Raw genomic sequence first — 15,556 nt, 5'->3', positions numbered from 1 at the left:
ATTGTGATTCATTATAACTTCAAAATCTTTGTTGGTCTTCCAATATTCTGTTAGTTTTTGCAGCACTTGTCTATCCTGTTATGTTTTTTATTTTTATACTTTTTTTGCTATTTGCAGTTACATACCACACATACTCAATATATTACTATACTTAAATGTTAATAATAATAATAATAATATTAATAAAAAGAGCTCATACTTTTCCCAGGAGTGGAATGTATTACTTAGCACAAAGATTAGGGAGCAACATGCATTAGTAGACAGGAATTACCACAAAGATGGAGGAGGACCATGGTGCGGGGAGGATTTAGTACTAAATGCACCATGCAGTGTAGAGTGGGTTTACCACTGAGAATGAAGAGCACCATGCATTGTAAAGAGCATGTGAAGAATTGGATGAACCACAAGTGTCAGCAGAGTTTTAGCTCTAAGAGTAAGGAGCAGTGTAAAGAGAATTTGGCACTAAAAGTGAAGAGCATCATGTAGCAGTGAAGATTTAGCACTAACAGTGAGGAGCTTCATGCAATATATACAGGGTTTAGTGCTAAGAGTGATGAGCACTGTGCAGTTTAGAGAGTTCAGTACTGAGACTGTGGACAGCTCCCAAAGTGTTTTTTCACATTATAGAAAATGTTGGCAGATTTGGGGTCTTCTGTCCAGCACAATCACTGTCATTGATGGTTACTGGAGCTCCAACTCAGGGAGTGTCACAGATGGCAGAGGGTACACTGGGAATTTTATTTTAAAAGCAATGTCAGCTCAGTTCACAGAATATCAGGATATGTGGTTTGTAAAGTTACACCTTTATAGTTCATTTACAGGAATGAATCACTTTATTTTGTATGGAAAATCCTGGATCTGCAATTTATTTTCCATGGAATGTTGTCACATCTCTACAACTGTTTTATTGTATTTCCAACATTTATGTAAATCCTTGCATTTTATATTTCAAACAATATATGGACCTAGCGGATTCAGGGTCTTCTTGTCTCCTGAGGCAGCTGATGAGTTCTGTGAAACGCGTTGAGGAAAGAGGTCTCTATCCTCGTCATGTTTGGGTAACATTATACAATTGTGCTAAGAACATGTATGACATGATAACAGAAGGTTTTACTTCTTGGAAGGCAGCAGTTTATGTATATGTTATAATGTTGGGAACTTTTGTGAAATTAAAGCTCTTTTGGAAAACAAGCTTTTCAATTTGTTTTTATTGTGGCATAAATAAACTATACAATCTTTTAATGTTTATTTGTTTTGTGATATATTGCTGGAATTCACATGCAAGAGGCAAGTCCTATTAGATTATGATTCTATCCTTATGGGGCAAATAAGCATATCTTTGGAATCAGGAAGTCAACCACAACTAAACATATTGCCTAGTAGCAAGGGAAGTATTTATACACACAGGTTACATGTGTACAAAATACCTGATAATGGCCTTTCCTGCTTTTCTTTTATACAAGGTGAACACTAAAGTGAGAAATTAGGATATCAAAATTGTTTCCAATCTGCACATTTTTACAGGAATTGTAGCATTTTAGAAATACATAAACAAGTATTCAGCTTTGATCTGTCCCAAAAGGTTTAAGGTATTCCTCTAATGGGCAGTGCACAGCATAGAAAAGGTGCACCTTCCTGTGACAAGACATATTATTGATCTTTGCATGAAATATATCAAAAAAGGAGGGACCCCACAATGAATAACAAACTTCTCTAGCAGTAAACCCTGCGTGCTAGTAAGAGGAACCCATGTCCGTTCTAATTTACCCTCTTAATTGCCAAATTAAATGCCCACATTACTAGTATTGTCCTTAGTGATGGTCTCTTGTTTACTTTGGAAACTAAAACACTGGAGACAATGACATTAAAGTTAATAAATTGCATCCACAAGAATGTAGGAGAGAGCATGATCCTGGCTTGTGATGAAGAGTCCATCCTAGGCCAGATACAATTAGTGAATTACACATTCTTACTGGGCTGGGTAATCTAATTAAAGGAAGCTGATGGTAAAATTATATCTGGAATAGAACATTACTTTGAGGAAATGAAGACAGATCAGTGTAGGGGGCAGGAGGGAGGGCCTACAGGAGAACATTTATTAGGAGTCCTTAGCAACTCTACGCTTCATACTGAAGATCCCACGCTGCCAGCACTGCTCATCATCCTGTCTGAGGATTACTGAACTACGCAGGCAGGTTTGTGATATTTTAGAGATGGGGGTAGTGAGGTTTGCAATGGGACTGGATCTCATCTATCCACGATGAGACTCTTCAGTGATTCTACTGGCTACTGCCAAAACTGGACTTTGCCTTTAGCTTCTGCATAGGGACCTGTTGATCTTTCATTATAAAGAGCTAAACTCTGGTCACATAAGTAAGAGGATAAAACAAGGCAGCCCATTACTGTATTATCCATAAGGCAACATTCAGAAAGTAAATACAGGAGTTGGGAGTATAAGGCCATCTACATACAATATGAGCTTCAGTTTGTTTAGGAGCAATGTCTATGGTAAGCTTCTGCAACACATTGTTAAAGTTTTCAGCAAGTCTGCTTTGTTGAAGATATTAAAACTATTATCTCCAGTTTGGTAATGTTAAACATGGATAATAGTGGAAGCATTGCCATCACTAGTAGCGAGCATCTGCAAAAAAGTGTATGTATGGGCAAAAAAAACATATTCAGTGCATCTTTTCAATACATTCAAATTTTCCCATGTTTGTGGTGTCTTTAAGAACAGAATTAGGCACTGTCTGTGATACTTGTTTTACAGTTATATTTTCAGGACAAGCTTTTAGGGATCTATCCAGTTCTTGTGCAAGCAGTACTGTGTAGAAATGCTTAAATCCATAAAGACGTTCCCTGATAATTTAACTGTTGCAAATAAAAAAATATCATGGACAGTACTAGACCCCATCCTTGATGCAAATTTGCACTTTAGTGTTGCCTCCTAAAAATTATTTACAATTCTGCAAATACTGAAATTAACCTGTTATCTTACCAGAAATTGAACACCATCCTTTACATTGTTTTCTGTGCTGCACTGAAATCCCAAGCAGTGTTGTCAGTTGTGCCAAGTGCTCTTCTGTGGATTTAGAAAATATGCATCCTATGATACAAAGTTACGGAGAAGTGTTCTGTGATTCTATTCTATTTTCTGTTCCAGGATGACCACGTAAATACAAAATAGTTAGTGCTGTCACCATAGGACAGGACATGTGGTAAAGGCAACTAGATCACCAGGTGACATAGGATAGACATAGTAAAACATGACCTTGTACAGAACTTTTTTTTTGTCCCAGAGCTCAAACTGGATATGAGTGGGCAGAATAAGAAGTCACTGAACAGTGAGAAGGAGATGAACACAGGTGGGGACAGGAATTCTAGAAAGAAGAGGGAGCGGATAATCAGGAAGAAGATTTCATCCCTGGTTGTGCTCTGTGGATCCCTGAAAACTCACAAGTATGAGCTCTTTACTTTAATTATTGCTTTCAACTGTCCCTCTTTTGAAATAAAATTCCCCTTGTCCCTATTTTTGGTTTGATAGAAGACCTTTTTAAAATGTGCTGTTCAAAAACTGTTATACAACTCCAAACCTTTCATACAACCTGGAATCTCTCCATAGGTACCTGGGGAGGGGGTGCATAATTTTAGGCTCTCCTAAAAGTTTTTTTGGAAGTTATGAATACTTATTACCACTACAGTGGTAATAAGTATTCATGTAGTAATGCCACAGTAATTGTAGAAGGCTACTCTATAAAGATTAGACATATATTGAACAGTAAGTGTACTAAGGGGTTCTTATCATTTCTGCATTACCAAGATGGCCTTTTTGTGATTTTATATACACATACTGGAGAACAGACCTGCTCCATACACAAGCATGAGATGAATTGTAGTTCTATGTAGCCAGATTTTGCTCCATAACCTTCCAGGTCTTAGCAGTGTCTAAACAACAAAAAACAACAGGCAGCAATTACTTCCATAGGAAATGTAAACACAGTGAGAAATATCTGGTATTTGTGCCGATGATGGAAATGTTACTATTTATTTGATGCTATTATAGCCAACATATTATTTACATCAACATTTGGCACAAATAATTCCCAGTCAGCATTACAAATTACATTATAATTAAGGGACAGTTTTACGTACTCCTTTACTGTCTTGGATAACCTGTACTCCAACATGAACTCTGCTTAACAAATATCACTGCAAGGAATGTGTTTATTTCTACTGACATTGAAGTAAATAGAGCGAAGTCTAAAATTATTTTCTATACCTAGAAACAGCTTAATAAAACACATTGATGACACTGTTTACATGAATCGGATCTCTTTCTCATGCATATATAAAATAAGATGACTATTTTCTATACTATGTATCTTATGCAATATAGGAACAGATAACTTCTACATATTAGTCCTTCAAAGGTAACCTGTCATCACAGTAAGAATCGGTGGTGCCATCCATGACTTTTCACAGGACACTTTTTCAGCTTCACTACCTTGCAGGGAAATGATGAGAACAAGTATGAATCTGGTAAATCTAGAAATCCTGATGTGTTTGTGTTTTAGGCCTGCAAGTCACAAAATATTTAGGAATTACCATACGACACAAATATCTGGTAATGGTCATCACCACTGGCATCAAAGTGATGTCACAACTGGTCCACTTTCTTAGACCTACTTTTTTTTATTGGTGTGTCAATTTTTAATTAGCTCAGTATGCACAGCTTTATGCCCATTACTAAGAGAATGAACACCAAAAGTTCCCAGGTAGACAAGAACAGAATAAGGATCTATTACAGGAATATCCCCGCATTAGATATGAAAGTCAAAGGCTGACGAAAATCCCATCGACCCCCCTGTGAGTAAAATATCACTTTTGGGTGTGCTGACCCTATAAGTAGATGGATCTGAATATATTTTTCTATTGAATAAAGAGTAGATGTGTTCAGAATACACACATGCTCCAGCAGCAGACAATAAACCTCTTTGTATATTTCTGCAGAGGAAAAACACATACACAAGAGGATAAGAAGAAGCCTCCGCGTAGGGCTGGACACAAAGAGCACAAAATGAATCACAAGGAATCATACTGTGGTCAGCCAGAACGCCCGAGAAAAATGTGCGCCCAATGTGAGATCATCACTTGTAGGAAATGCGACACTCTACACGCAGATTCCCTCTTTGTAGCACACAGCTTGTTGGATCATTATGACTACAGAGGTTGTATGTAACGGTGTTTTTTCTGTTTTGGATAGCACAGGGAAGGAATAGACACTTGGTATGATTTTACTATCTCTATCAAACTAGGGGGGATTACTGGTTGTGTATCCTGGTGATCATTGCATTGTCATAAAGACAAAAAATGAAAATAATGCAACACTTTAGAGCTGTCACCAGAGCAAGATGTGATAAGAAATCTTCCAATGGGAACATTTTCTACAGTGACTAAGATGGGAATTCTTTTTACTTCTAAAAGATTTCCCTCTCATGCATGGTTAGTCTCCTGGATAGGAAATAAAAATGATTATATTAATAATAATAATATTCACTTTAATATTAACCATGCACTAACTGTAATGTCTGACTATGTAACTCATTTTAGCATCATTAGTAATAATAAGAAAGGAACCTAAAATGTATCTACAACCATAGCTGAAGTGGCTGTATTAGTTTTCTTTTTCAGCTTGTTGCACCTGGTTATCCTAAAAGTAAAGGAAAATATATTGAAGTCAGCACATCTAATGACTGGTTAACTGAAATATATAGATTATAGAATATTTTTCATTCTTTAGTTTAAATAAAACTTTAAGGATCTTTTCACTCAAAATTAGCTATGGATGTAGACCAATAGGCTGAATGGAAGGGTTACAGCAGGTGTGCACACAATTTCTGAGCAAAAATCTCCTCAAATAGGTAACAAAATAGCTTTGGTCCTGCTAGAATATTTACTTCACTTCTAGATAAAATACATACATATTTAGTCCTTAATAAATCTGGTGTAAAGTGTACATTACAACTATGAGACCTACCAGAGCATTATAAAATAGGGCTGCCACAATAAATCCTGATGTACAAATAAAGAAGATATATGTTCCCACCGGCTGAGCTGGTAAGACTACAATGATCTGTGTCTATCCAGCCTGTTAGTTATGGAACCAGACACAATAAGTGCTGTGCAGAAGCCTCCCAGTTGAAAAATGCAGAGCTGTGCAGTCATATCTAGAAAAAACAAACAGGTAGCCCATTAGCATCATATGTGGAACCAGTGAGAGAAAAAACAAAGGGTAGATTGTAGTTGTAATCCAAAATTGCAAAACCTTAATTCCAGGAGCTAATTTCAATATCATTTAAATGTACACAAACAGAAAGAAATGCATTTTGTAAAAGAAAAAAAAAAGATCTGTATTTCATTCATCCTTGTATATCATTTGAGATGTGAATATAAAAGTATGCTTTATTATATAAATAATGCCTTTATTGTACCTTATAAAGTTACTGTAGGTAATAAATGTCTATTTGTATAATTAAATCTAAATTACAGACTACAAAATAATAAATACTCAATTTAAAATATACTGTAGGTGAACTTTTGTCTGCTTTGTGAAACATAACATTACCTGTTTTAGTGTTTATTATGTTGCAGTAATGATCTTCAGTTGCTGTAACTGGGATAGGAGGATGCTTGTACATAACTGGGTATTAGGAGTAAATATATCTTCATTTTATTTACTAAGTGTACATTTACTTGTTCAGTAAGCAGTCTGCACTCCTTTAGTAAAGCAGACCCTTTCATTTCACTAGAGAACAAGGAGAGAAGTGCAAGGATGTGATCAGATAGGAGCAGCAAGCAGCAAACTGGTGTTCCTCAGTGATGCAAAAAAACAACTGTGTACTTTGGTTCAATTAAATGCATGTGAACAATCTGCAAAACGCATAAGATCCATCACTGAGCTGTTCAGATCTCTTCATTTTTTAATAACAAAAAAAAATGCATGAACTGTAGAGAACAGGACTGCATGAAAAATGCACAAGCAGAAAAGAATAAGAGATAGATAACCCCTATCTGAAATAATGCATTTATATGTTTATGTCAGAATGCGGAGTCCTTTACATTACTCAAAACAGGTCGACAGTATGTGAAAAATGCATGTGGATTGAAACATAAAAGAAGCAGCTTTGCTCATTCACACCTGGCTGTCCAATAAGTTTTTAAAAAAAATACATTCATTGACAAACAATGCATTACAAACAGCTCATTCATTTTAATGAACCAAACTCACAGCAAATTCTGCATGCCGTTCCTTTTGGAGAGTGCAACCCATTCTGCTACCTTGTTGTACGTTCCACTACCATGAGCTTGGAAAGTATGTAAAAGGTGCCTTTTACAATGGCAATACAGTACATCAAAACACGTGATGTGTGTTCTTTCCACATGTAAGTGTTGCGCATTATCACAGCAAACAAGTGGTACCAAGCACTTAGCTCAGTCAGAGGTATGAAAAGCCTAACTTCTAAAATCATACATGTGGATTACACATAATGTATCATGGGTGCAGGAAATAAAAAACACCTTTTTTTTATTTATTTTTTTTACTTCTAGCAGAGGTAAAGCTAAATTGCTGACAAGCTGCTAGATACACAAATAAAAAAAAAAAACATACACAGGACCAGGTTTGAATCTCAGCCAGGACACTGTCTGCATGGGGTTTGCAGGGTCTCCCTGCGTTTGTGTGGATTTCCTCCGGGTGCTCAGGTTTCCTCCCAAATTCCAAAAACATGGATTTAGGGTAACTGGCTTCCCCCCAACATGGACCTTAGATTGTATTATAGACATATGACTATGGAAGGGACATTAGATTGTGAGTCCCTTTGAGGGACAGCTAGTACAGCACTGCATAATATGTCGGCGCTATTAAAAAAAATTGAGTAGTAATAATATTACACAGCAGCTGTTATGACCCGTCAAAACATTTGAAATTTTGTCCAGCCAACTTTGAGATTTTTACAGCTTTGTCAGACAGCACAGCCATTACAGTGTGACCTTTTATCATTAAGTTACAAAAGCAGCTCAAGCCTGTGATTGACCATAAAGGAAAAGCAGCAGAAAGATGAGGCCATTTATTGTCTCTTTCCTGCTGTTAGCATTTTCCCTGTGCATGCATCATACCTTGACTAGCTCTGGATACCACACCTGTCTCTTCCAGTGGGAGTTCTTCTATACGAGTGATTACAAGGAACTAATATAATGTCAGATCCAAGTAATGAGAGACTAGTTATATCTAAAAATTACCTAACTATAACATAAATATATTTAGGTATATTTAGGTATTAAATCAAGGGACAAAGGAAAAATATCAGGACAAAAATTCATGGGTCTTAGCAGATTCTAAAACAGGTAAATGCAACTTTAGATGAACAACAACATATTTTAATATTATTACACATTATTTATTTAGAGCCGACATATTACGTAGCACTTTACAAAGTCCAAAGTCATGTCACTAACTGTCCCTCAAAGGAGCTCACAATCTAATGTCCTTACCATAGTCATATGTCTTTAATTGAGCCTAAGGTCAATTTTAGGGGAAGCCAATTAACCTAACTGCATGTTTTTGGAACGTGGAAGGAAATCGAAGTACCCAGAAGAAACCCACGCTAACTCCATGCAGATCGTGTCCTGGCTGCCATTTGAACCTGGGACCCAGCACTGCAAAGGCCAGTGTGCTAACCTCTGAGCCACCATGCTGCCCATATGACATATTATATTATTATTTATTTACCAGACTAAGTCAAAAAGTAGTGGTGTGTACCACTTCCATAGGAACTAAGAACTAAGTTGCAGCCAATAACCACTAATCAAATGCACTTTAATTACTGATCATCAGTAAATATGATCACTTCTATAGAAGAAGAAGTTTTAGCAGTTTGCTAATCTGGAGCATTCAGGTGTGTGTTAACACAATGCCAAGGAGGAATGACTTTGGCAATTTGAAAAGGCAATTGTTGCTGCTCATCATTCTGGGGTATATGGCCATTTCCAAACAATTTGAAATACATGAGATAGAATATTATTAAAGATCCTCCAGGCCTTGGTTATCATGCCAAAAGTTTAAGACTTCAGTTAAAAAACTGAACAAATTTGGCTTGTTTGGAAGGGCTGCCAGGGAAACACCTCTTCTCTTGAAAAAGAACATGGCAGCACAGCATAGGTATGCAAAGTTGCATCTGCACAAACCCAAATGATTTCTGAAACAATGTCTTGTGGTTATCTTTGGCCATAATACACAGTGCTACCCGTGGAAATCTTTGTATACCAAAGTTTTCTAGAGTCAAATGTGGGGCCTTCTGTGTGACAGAAGTTGGGTCATGTGACAGGACAATGTTCCTAAACACACCAGCAAATTCACAGAATGGGTGAAAAATAAAAGGGGGTTGTATGATAGTCCAGTCAAAGCCCAGACCTCTACCTGATCAAAATACTGTAGTGGGACGGCAAGAGAGCTCTGCATAAATGAATGCCCTCAAATTACCACTAACTGATGCAATGTTAAAAAGAACAGTGGGCCAAAATTACCACACAACAATGTGAAAGAATGATAAAGTAATACAGAATACAGTTACTTTAAAATTCTGCTGGTAAAGGTGATTCTACAAGCTATTTATTCATAGGGTGTACTTTGCGTTTCTACAAACAGGTCCCCTTTTTGTTGTCTTTTTGTTAAATGTGATACTGTGCAATTTGTTTTACATCTGAGGTTAGATTTAAAGCAGAACTAAACCTTTTTTTACACTCACCTGTCTCGGTTCCATCATGGGCACCATCTTCCTCTCTTCATTGTTTCAAACTTCAGCCATCTTTACTCATTCCTGGCAGCCCAAGGGGAAGCAGGGATGTACTGTGTACCCTGGCTTACTGAGCTCAGCAAATATGACAGATTTGACAAATTTGACAGATGAAGAGGTATGTTGGGACATCACCTGTCCCTGCTCTAAAGCCCTGCCTGGTTGCAAATTGTGGAACTTTATTTACACTTTGAATAATTTTAGAAACTACAATAAACAATTTTTTTTATGTTCTGATACATAAAACCTAGATTTGAAGGAGTTTACTTTCTTTATCTCACGACTGTATCTGCATTAATTAGTGATAATAAAATCTACAGTTCAGCTTTAAAAGGATGATGTTAGCGCACGCAGGGCCAAGTGACAATGTCTCTGCAAATAATCCTCTTGACCCCCTTGGGAAGTGTGGGTGACCAGGAGGAGTGGTGAAGTGACTTCCATGGTCATACGACCAAGTGCATAGATTCAACAATCTGCTGCTAGGCTTGGACACTGTTACAAGGGATAAAGTTAAATGTTTCACTAGATTGAAAAGCTCTAGGCAGCATCACCTTCTTAAGCTAAAGGACAGAATGCAAGGGAGCAATATAAAGGAATATAGGTATATATAGGAGGGTTTAGGGCTCATTGCAGATAAACTGTCACTTATCCAAGCATGATCTAGCTATTTACATGCATACAGTACTACTACAGTATACTGCGATATTTTGTGTGGTGGTGTACCATAGATGCACCTTGCCATATGTCCATTTGTAAAAATATTTATAATAATGATGTCACTTTATACACATACAAACATTAAAGACTAAAAACAATCCATTTTCATTAACATATGTAGATGTTTAGCCTTCAGTTTAAGGAAACAAATGACTGACATGAAGAATAAAAACATCTAGAACATGAGTTAAGTTTATTCATCGTCTGAATCAGAAGGTGGTGTGTCTTTCTTACAGTGTAAAATTGAGTTACATTCTCATTAAGACAGCAGTATTATTCATAGTATTTACACAAAGTCTATTTCCAGTGTAAGAATTGTGTGCAACACAAGCAGGCAGTAGTTATCGAATGTCCTGTGCAGTGCAATCTCTTGTCACCTGCCATCAGCTACTGGTTTTGTACAAAGCTGGGCATCCTCCCATTTATCAGAAAGATTACAGAAATGCTGATCTTTACAAACTTTAAATAAATATACATGTTACAGTCAAGCCATAATAAAAATAGTCTTTGTCTTTATAAAACAATAAGGTTGGAATAAATAAATTCTCTCAATTATATTTTCTTTCACATAGATCTTGTCACTGGGCAGTCACATTGCACTGAATCTTTTCCATGGAAATATATAACAGTTTACATCCAACATCTCGCTGCATTAGTCTGCATTGCATAATACAGTACTACAGGACAGTGTCTCTTGATTTAATCTCATTGAGCCATCACTGAAGAAATACAAGAAGTTCCACCAAGGGAAGGTTTAAAGCAGAACTGTAGACAAGCAGCTAACAGATGGCTGATATAGATATACATGAACTGTATACTGCTTACAGGATTTGTAATACTGTGCAGGGGTTTATCTACCCCTGCAAGATAGCAGCACCAGTTCCTTGACCTCACATTTCCAGTGTAGTTAGAGCAATGCAGCTTGGTCAAGGATCTTCCCCAGCCTGTGACTGGATTGGAAGGGGTTATTAATGCTTGACCAGACTGGGTCTTTTATACCTGCCTAAACTTCTGCTTAAAGGCACAATTTACCACATCCACATCAGGGTTCTCCCCAGGCCCTTTTAGCTGGGTGCACCACCCGGCACCTTTCAGCACCCACCCGGCTGTTTTTGGCTGGTTACTAAAGGTTTTTGGTCACAATACAGGTGCTGCCACCCACCTACAATTTCTTCCCACCCGGCTTAAAAATATTTCTGGGTTGAGCACTGCACATCCTTCACAAGCAAAAGGACTGCTTTCACAAAAAAAACACCAAGTACACCTAAAACAGAAGTGGTGCACACATGTTGACTGATCTGCCTCATATCTTTCTGGGTTGCATTTTTCTCATACTGGAGTTCTTGTTGTAGTCTTACCACACCGGCAGATTTTTCTATATGTTAAACAATATCCAGTAAGGAAGGTGTCAATGACTCCAGGCTGCTGCAGTTGTGTGAATATAAGAACTCAAATGCAAAGATCTCAATGATGGTGGTCCCAGGAGAAATATGAGGCTGATGGCTAATAATTAAAGCTGGGAGTGTCCTCCAAATCTGAAATATCTTAGGTGGACTGGTATTTTAACCTTAAATCATTAACTTTGTCTAAAAATTCAGTAGCCTTCCTCCCTTGGCCCTAACTTAATCAAAGTTAGAAATCCTTCCAACTTTACCTCTCCATGCATTTACTCTATTAGGCCTGAAATCTTTGGAAATATTAGCTGCACATCCACTCCTCCCATAGAACTTAATGGTTCCATTCTACCACAGTCTAGGAAAATTGTAGACTGTATATAGAATATTGTAAGAAAGAATTTGTGCCAAGAAGAGTAAACATCAGGGAATGAAGAAGGCTGCTGCTGTAATGTAGAGGAACAAAAGGCATCTGGGTGGGAGCTTTAGGTTACTTTAGGTTGTGATAGTGAGGTTTTGCTTAAAAGTGAACTGTTCCTTTAAAATAATGTTTTTTTGTACATTCAAAGTAGCAAATACACTTTGCTTTGGGTTGTTCTCCATACTGTTTTAATAGCAGCCTAAGGAAACACTGTGGACAGATAGAATAGTTAGGTAATGAACATGGGTTCATATAGTTTTTAATAAAAAGCAACCCCGTACAATTAATCAATGAACTGTTAATGCTCCCCAAGAAATGCTGAAGCTGGCTGAGCATCAGAAGGTACATCCAGTTCTCTGTACAGCTAGGCTTTATGTCAGAGGTCGGCAAACTCCGGCCTTTAGGCCAGATACAGCTTATCCGGTAGTTTGTTCCGGCCTAACGCCCTCTGGCCGATCCGGTCCAATCACAGCCGGTCGGATAGGTCAGGGGGCATTGGGCCGGAACAAACTACCAGAGCCAAAGCCGCGGAGCACCATGCGGCTTGAGCCTCCTCTTGCTGTGGCTCCCCTATTTACTGCAGCCGGCGTTAACACTTCCACCGCCGGGGTAAATAGGGAACGACCCCCGGAAGGGAAATCCATCTCCTCCAAAATGCATATGGAGGAGGGGGATTTTCCTTCAGGGGCGTTCCTGGTGGGGGGCAAAGCCATTAGGGTGGGACTCGAGAGAGAGTCTTTCCTAGTGTGCTCCTGCCCACCCCTGAACGGCCAAGTGGACACAAAAGTTTGCCTACCTCTGCTTTAAGTGATCCCATCGCTGAGTCACCTGTGATTCTTATAACAGAAATTCTGGTTAGAATGGCAGAATCAGAGTGGAGGTGCTGCCCTCTCCATCATATGACAGTGGAGAGGACCAGACACTTAGCAGATAAAGGTGGGAAAAGTTCAAGAGAACATCAATGTCAGGACAGCCAGAAGATCTTGGGTATACAGCAGAAGGTGCATTGAGATGACATCAGAATATTTATATAGCCTCCGACAAAGAAAAAGGTGTGCGGTGAGGGAAGTTAGGAATACTCATCTCCCCTTCCCCAATTTAAACTGTAGATAATGGTGGACTGCAACTAGGTGATTTACAGCAATAGATAGAATAGGAAACTAATGTGTAGATGATTTGTTTTACTTATGGAGTAAAAGGAAATGCTGAAAGACCCATACCAGTAAGAATAAACAGCAATGAATCTCTTGGGTCAGATTACATGGCGCCAGTTCATTCTTTGTGCCACTCAAAATTAATTTTAATACAATGCAGTATAAAACGGCAAAGAAACAGTTCAAAGAAAAATGTTTATTTAATCTCCTCCTCCCAGCAGCATGTACTGACCTTTCCTTTGTTCTATCAATGCACTGTTTAGTTGCTGGAAGCAAAAATAAAATACCCAACACTTCTGGGTATGATGAAGCATGTGACTCATTGTGATAGGTAGCAATCATGCCCCAAGGTTGCTATAATTTCTGAATACATAGAGCAGCCTCTCCTGATCCTGGCAGCTGAATAAACCCGTGTGGGAATAAATGAAAGGAATTAATATGCTGCTGGGCAGTGGAGACTAAAGTTAACCAGTTGCTTTAGTCCGTCTGGACAAGGCACAGGTTCATATTAGGCTGGTTTCTCACTTACAGTAAAGAAAATAGCATCCATTATCAGTTGTTCTGATATTTAAGCATTATATTTGACAAGTAGAAGGATTAAATTAAGTGGGTGTTGTTTGACCTCCGTTAATACTGTATATTTATGAAGATGGTATTTTAAGAGGTGTAGGTAGGCCACGGAATGGTGAGGGCAGTGGGAAATAAAGTCTAAGTATCAACCAAACTAATAATTTTATCAGCAGATTTTTATGCGGCAATATCTCATTTCTATCATATGGCTTGCAATTTTATTTCCCTTATGAATTATTTACTTTAAATGGCAAAGATATTTGTGCAAACCTCTGAGAAAGTTCTTCTTGAAACATGATTAGAAGACGAGTTCTGGTACTGCAAAAATCTGCATTTATAACCTCAGAGCCCCTTCCCCGTTCTCCTGAATTCAAGATATTCGCCCCTGGACCCAGATATTCTGCAGTGTGAAGGCTGTGAGCATGGCAGTGCAGAGCTTGAATTAATGCCAAATACTAGGAAGACAGAGTAAAAATTCAGTACAGCCAATTGTTCTTCCATCTTAAAAAACCAGGGCCTCCTGGCTTATTTGATCTCATTATAAAAACAGATGTAGATTAAAAATAGATTTAAAACAGCAACAAAAGGGCTCAACTACAATATCCAAAAAAAGTGTGCAAAACCAGACCCTCGCTGAGATGCCTGGAGAGAGTGTTCCTCCATCAGTGTTACAAAAAAACAGCGCCACATCCCTTTCCTTATCATGATTCCAAAACAAAAGGAAGCAGCACACCATATCTCAGTGTCTGCCATCAGTATTAATCTACTGAGCACAGCTTTGCTTTTGTTCACTCATTGTACACCAGGTCCTCTGAAAATCCTCTTTCCTTATGAGTGTCAATGGTATGCTGCCATGGAATTACAAGCATTGAGACATCTCTCTGGCATCCATTCGCCAATTCACCCATCATACAGGAGAAACTTGGAAGGGCCAAAATTTAATGACAGCCATGAAGAGCGCAAAAAATGATTATCAGTGTTCTGCTAGGACTTGTAATCCTTTCGCACAGTGTGGGCCATCCAGTTGACTTTAGTGGTCCAACTTTCTTTCAGAGCCTCATCAAACTTTTGTTTAAACTGTTTAAGTGCTTCTTCTTCAGTCTTCCCCAGAGCCAAAGAATCCTGATATTAAGAAGAGAAAACAAAAGTAAAAAGTAAATAAAAGCTGTCCAAAACTTTAAAAGACAGAATTGTTTACATTTTTGAGAGGGAAACAGTTACAATTTATCTTCAATTTTTAATTTTGAATGTGCCCTTAATGGAGAGATTTTTCCTATACTTGCTGTCACAGTGTCACAGGATGAAACAGACAGAAATTCTAACCTTCCTAACATACTAAAATTCCAACCGTTCAAACAGGACAGAGTAATAGAAACCCGACACTATCTCTATCCTGCTCTATCCAGAAGGAATCCTTTTTTTTTTGGCTAGATTTGGGTTTTTAAAAGA

At 38.0% G+C, this 15,556-nt stretch overlaps 1 protein-coding gene across 3 annotated transcripts in view; it reads right to left on the bottom strand.

The window, feature by feature from the left end:
* Positions 1 to 10,742: 10,742 nt before the first annotated feature.
* PIK3CB (phosphatidylinositol-4,5-bisphosphate 3-kinase catalytic subunit beta) overlaps positions 10,743 to 15,556 on the bottom strand; it is a 100,073-nt gene continuing 95,259 nt past the window's right edge. For all 3 annotated transcript variants that reach the window (XM_072407719.1, XM_072407720.1, XM_072407721.1), the window contains one exon: positions 10,743 to 15,229. In XM_072407719.1, the coding sequence (XP_072263820.1) occupies positions 15,092 to 15,229 (138 nt within the window). In that variant the 3' untranslated portion in view covers positions 10,743 to 15,091. The remainder of the gene's footprint in view (positions 15,230 to 15,556) is intronic.

Source organism: Pyxicephalus adspersus, chromosome 4 (assembly GCF_032062135.1).
Source record: "Pyxicephalus adspersus chromosome 4, UCB_Pads_2.0, whole genome shotgun sequence".
NCBI classification, from domain to species: Eukaryota; Metazoa; Chordata; class Amphibia; order Anura; family Pyxicephalidae; genus Pyxicephalus; species Pyxicephalus adspersus.
This window is presented reverse-complemented; position numbering and strand designations above follow the sequence as displayed.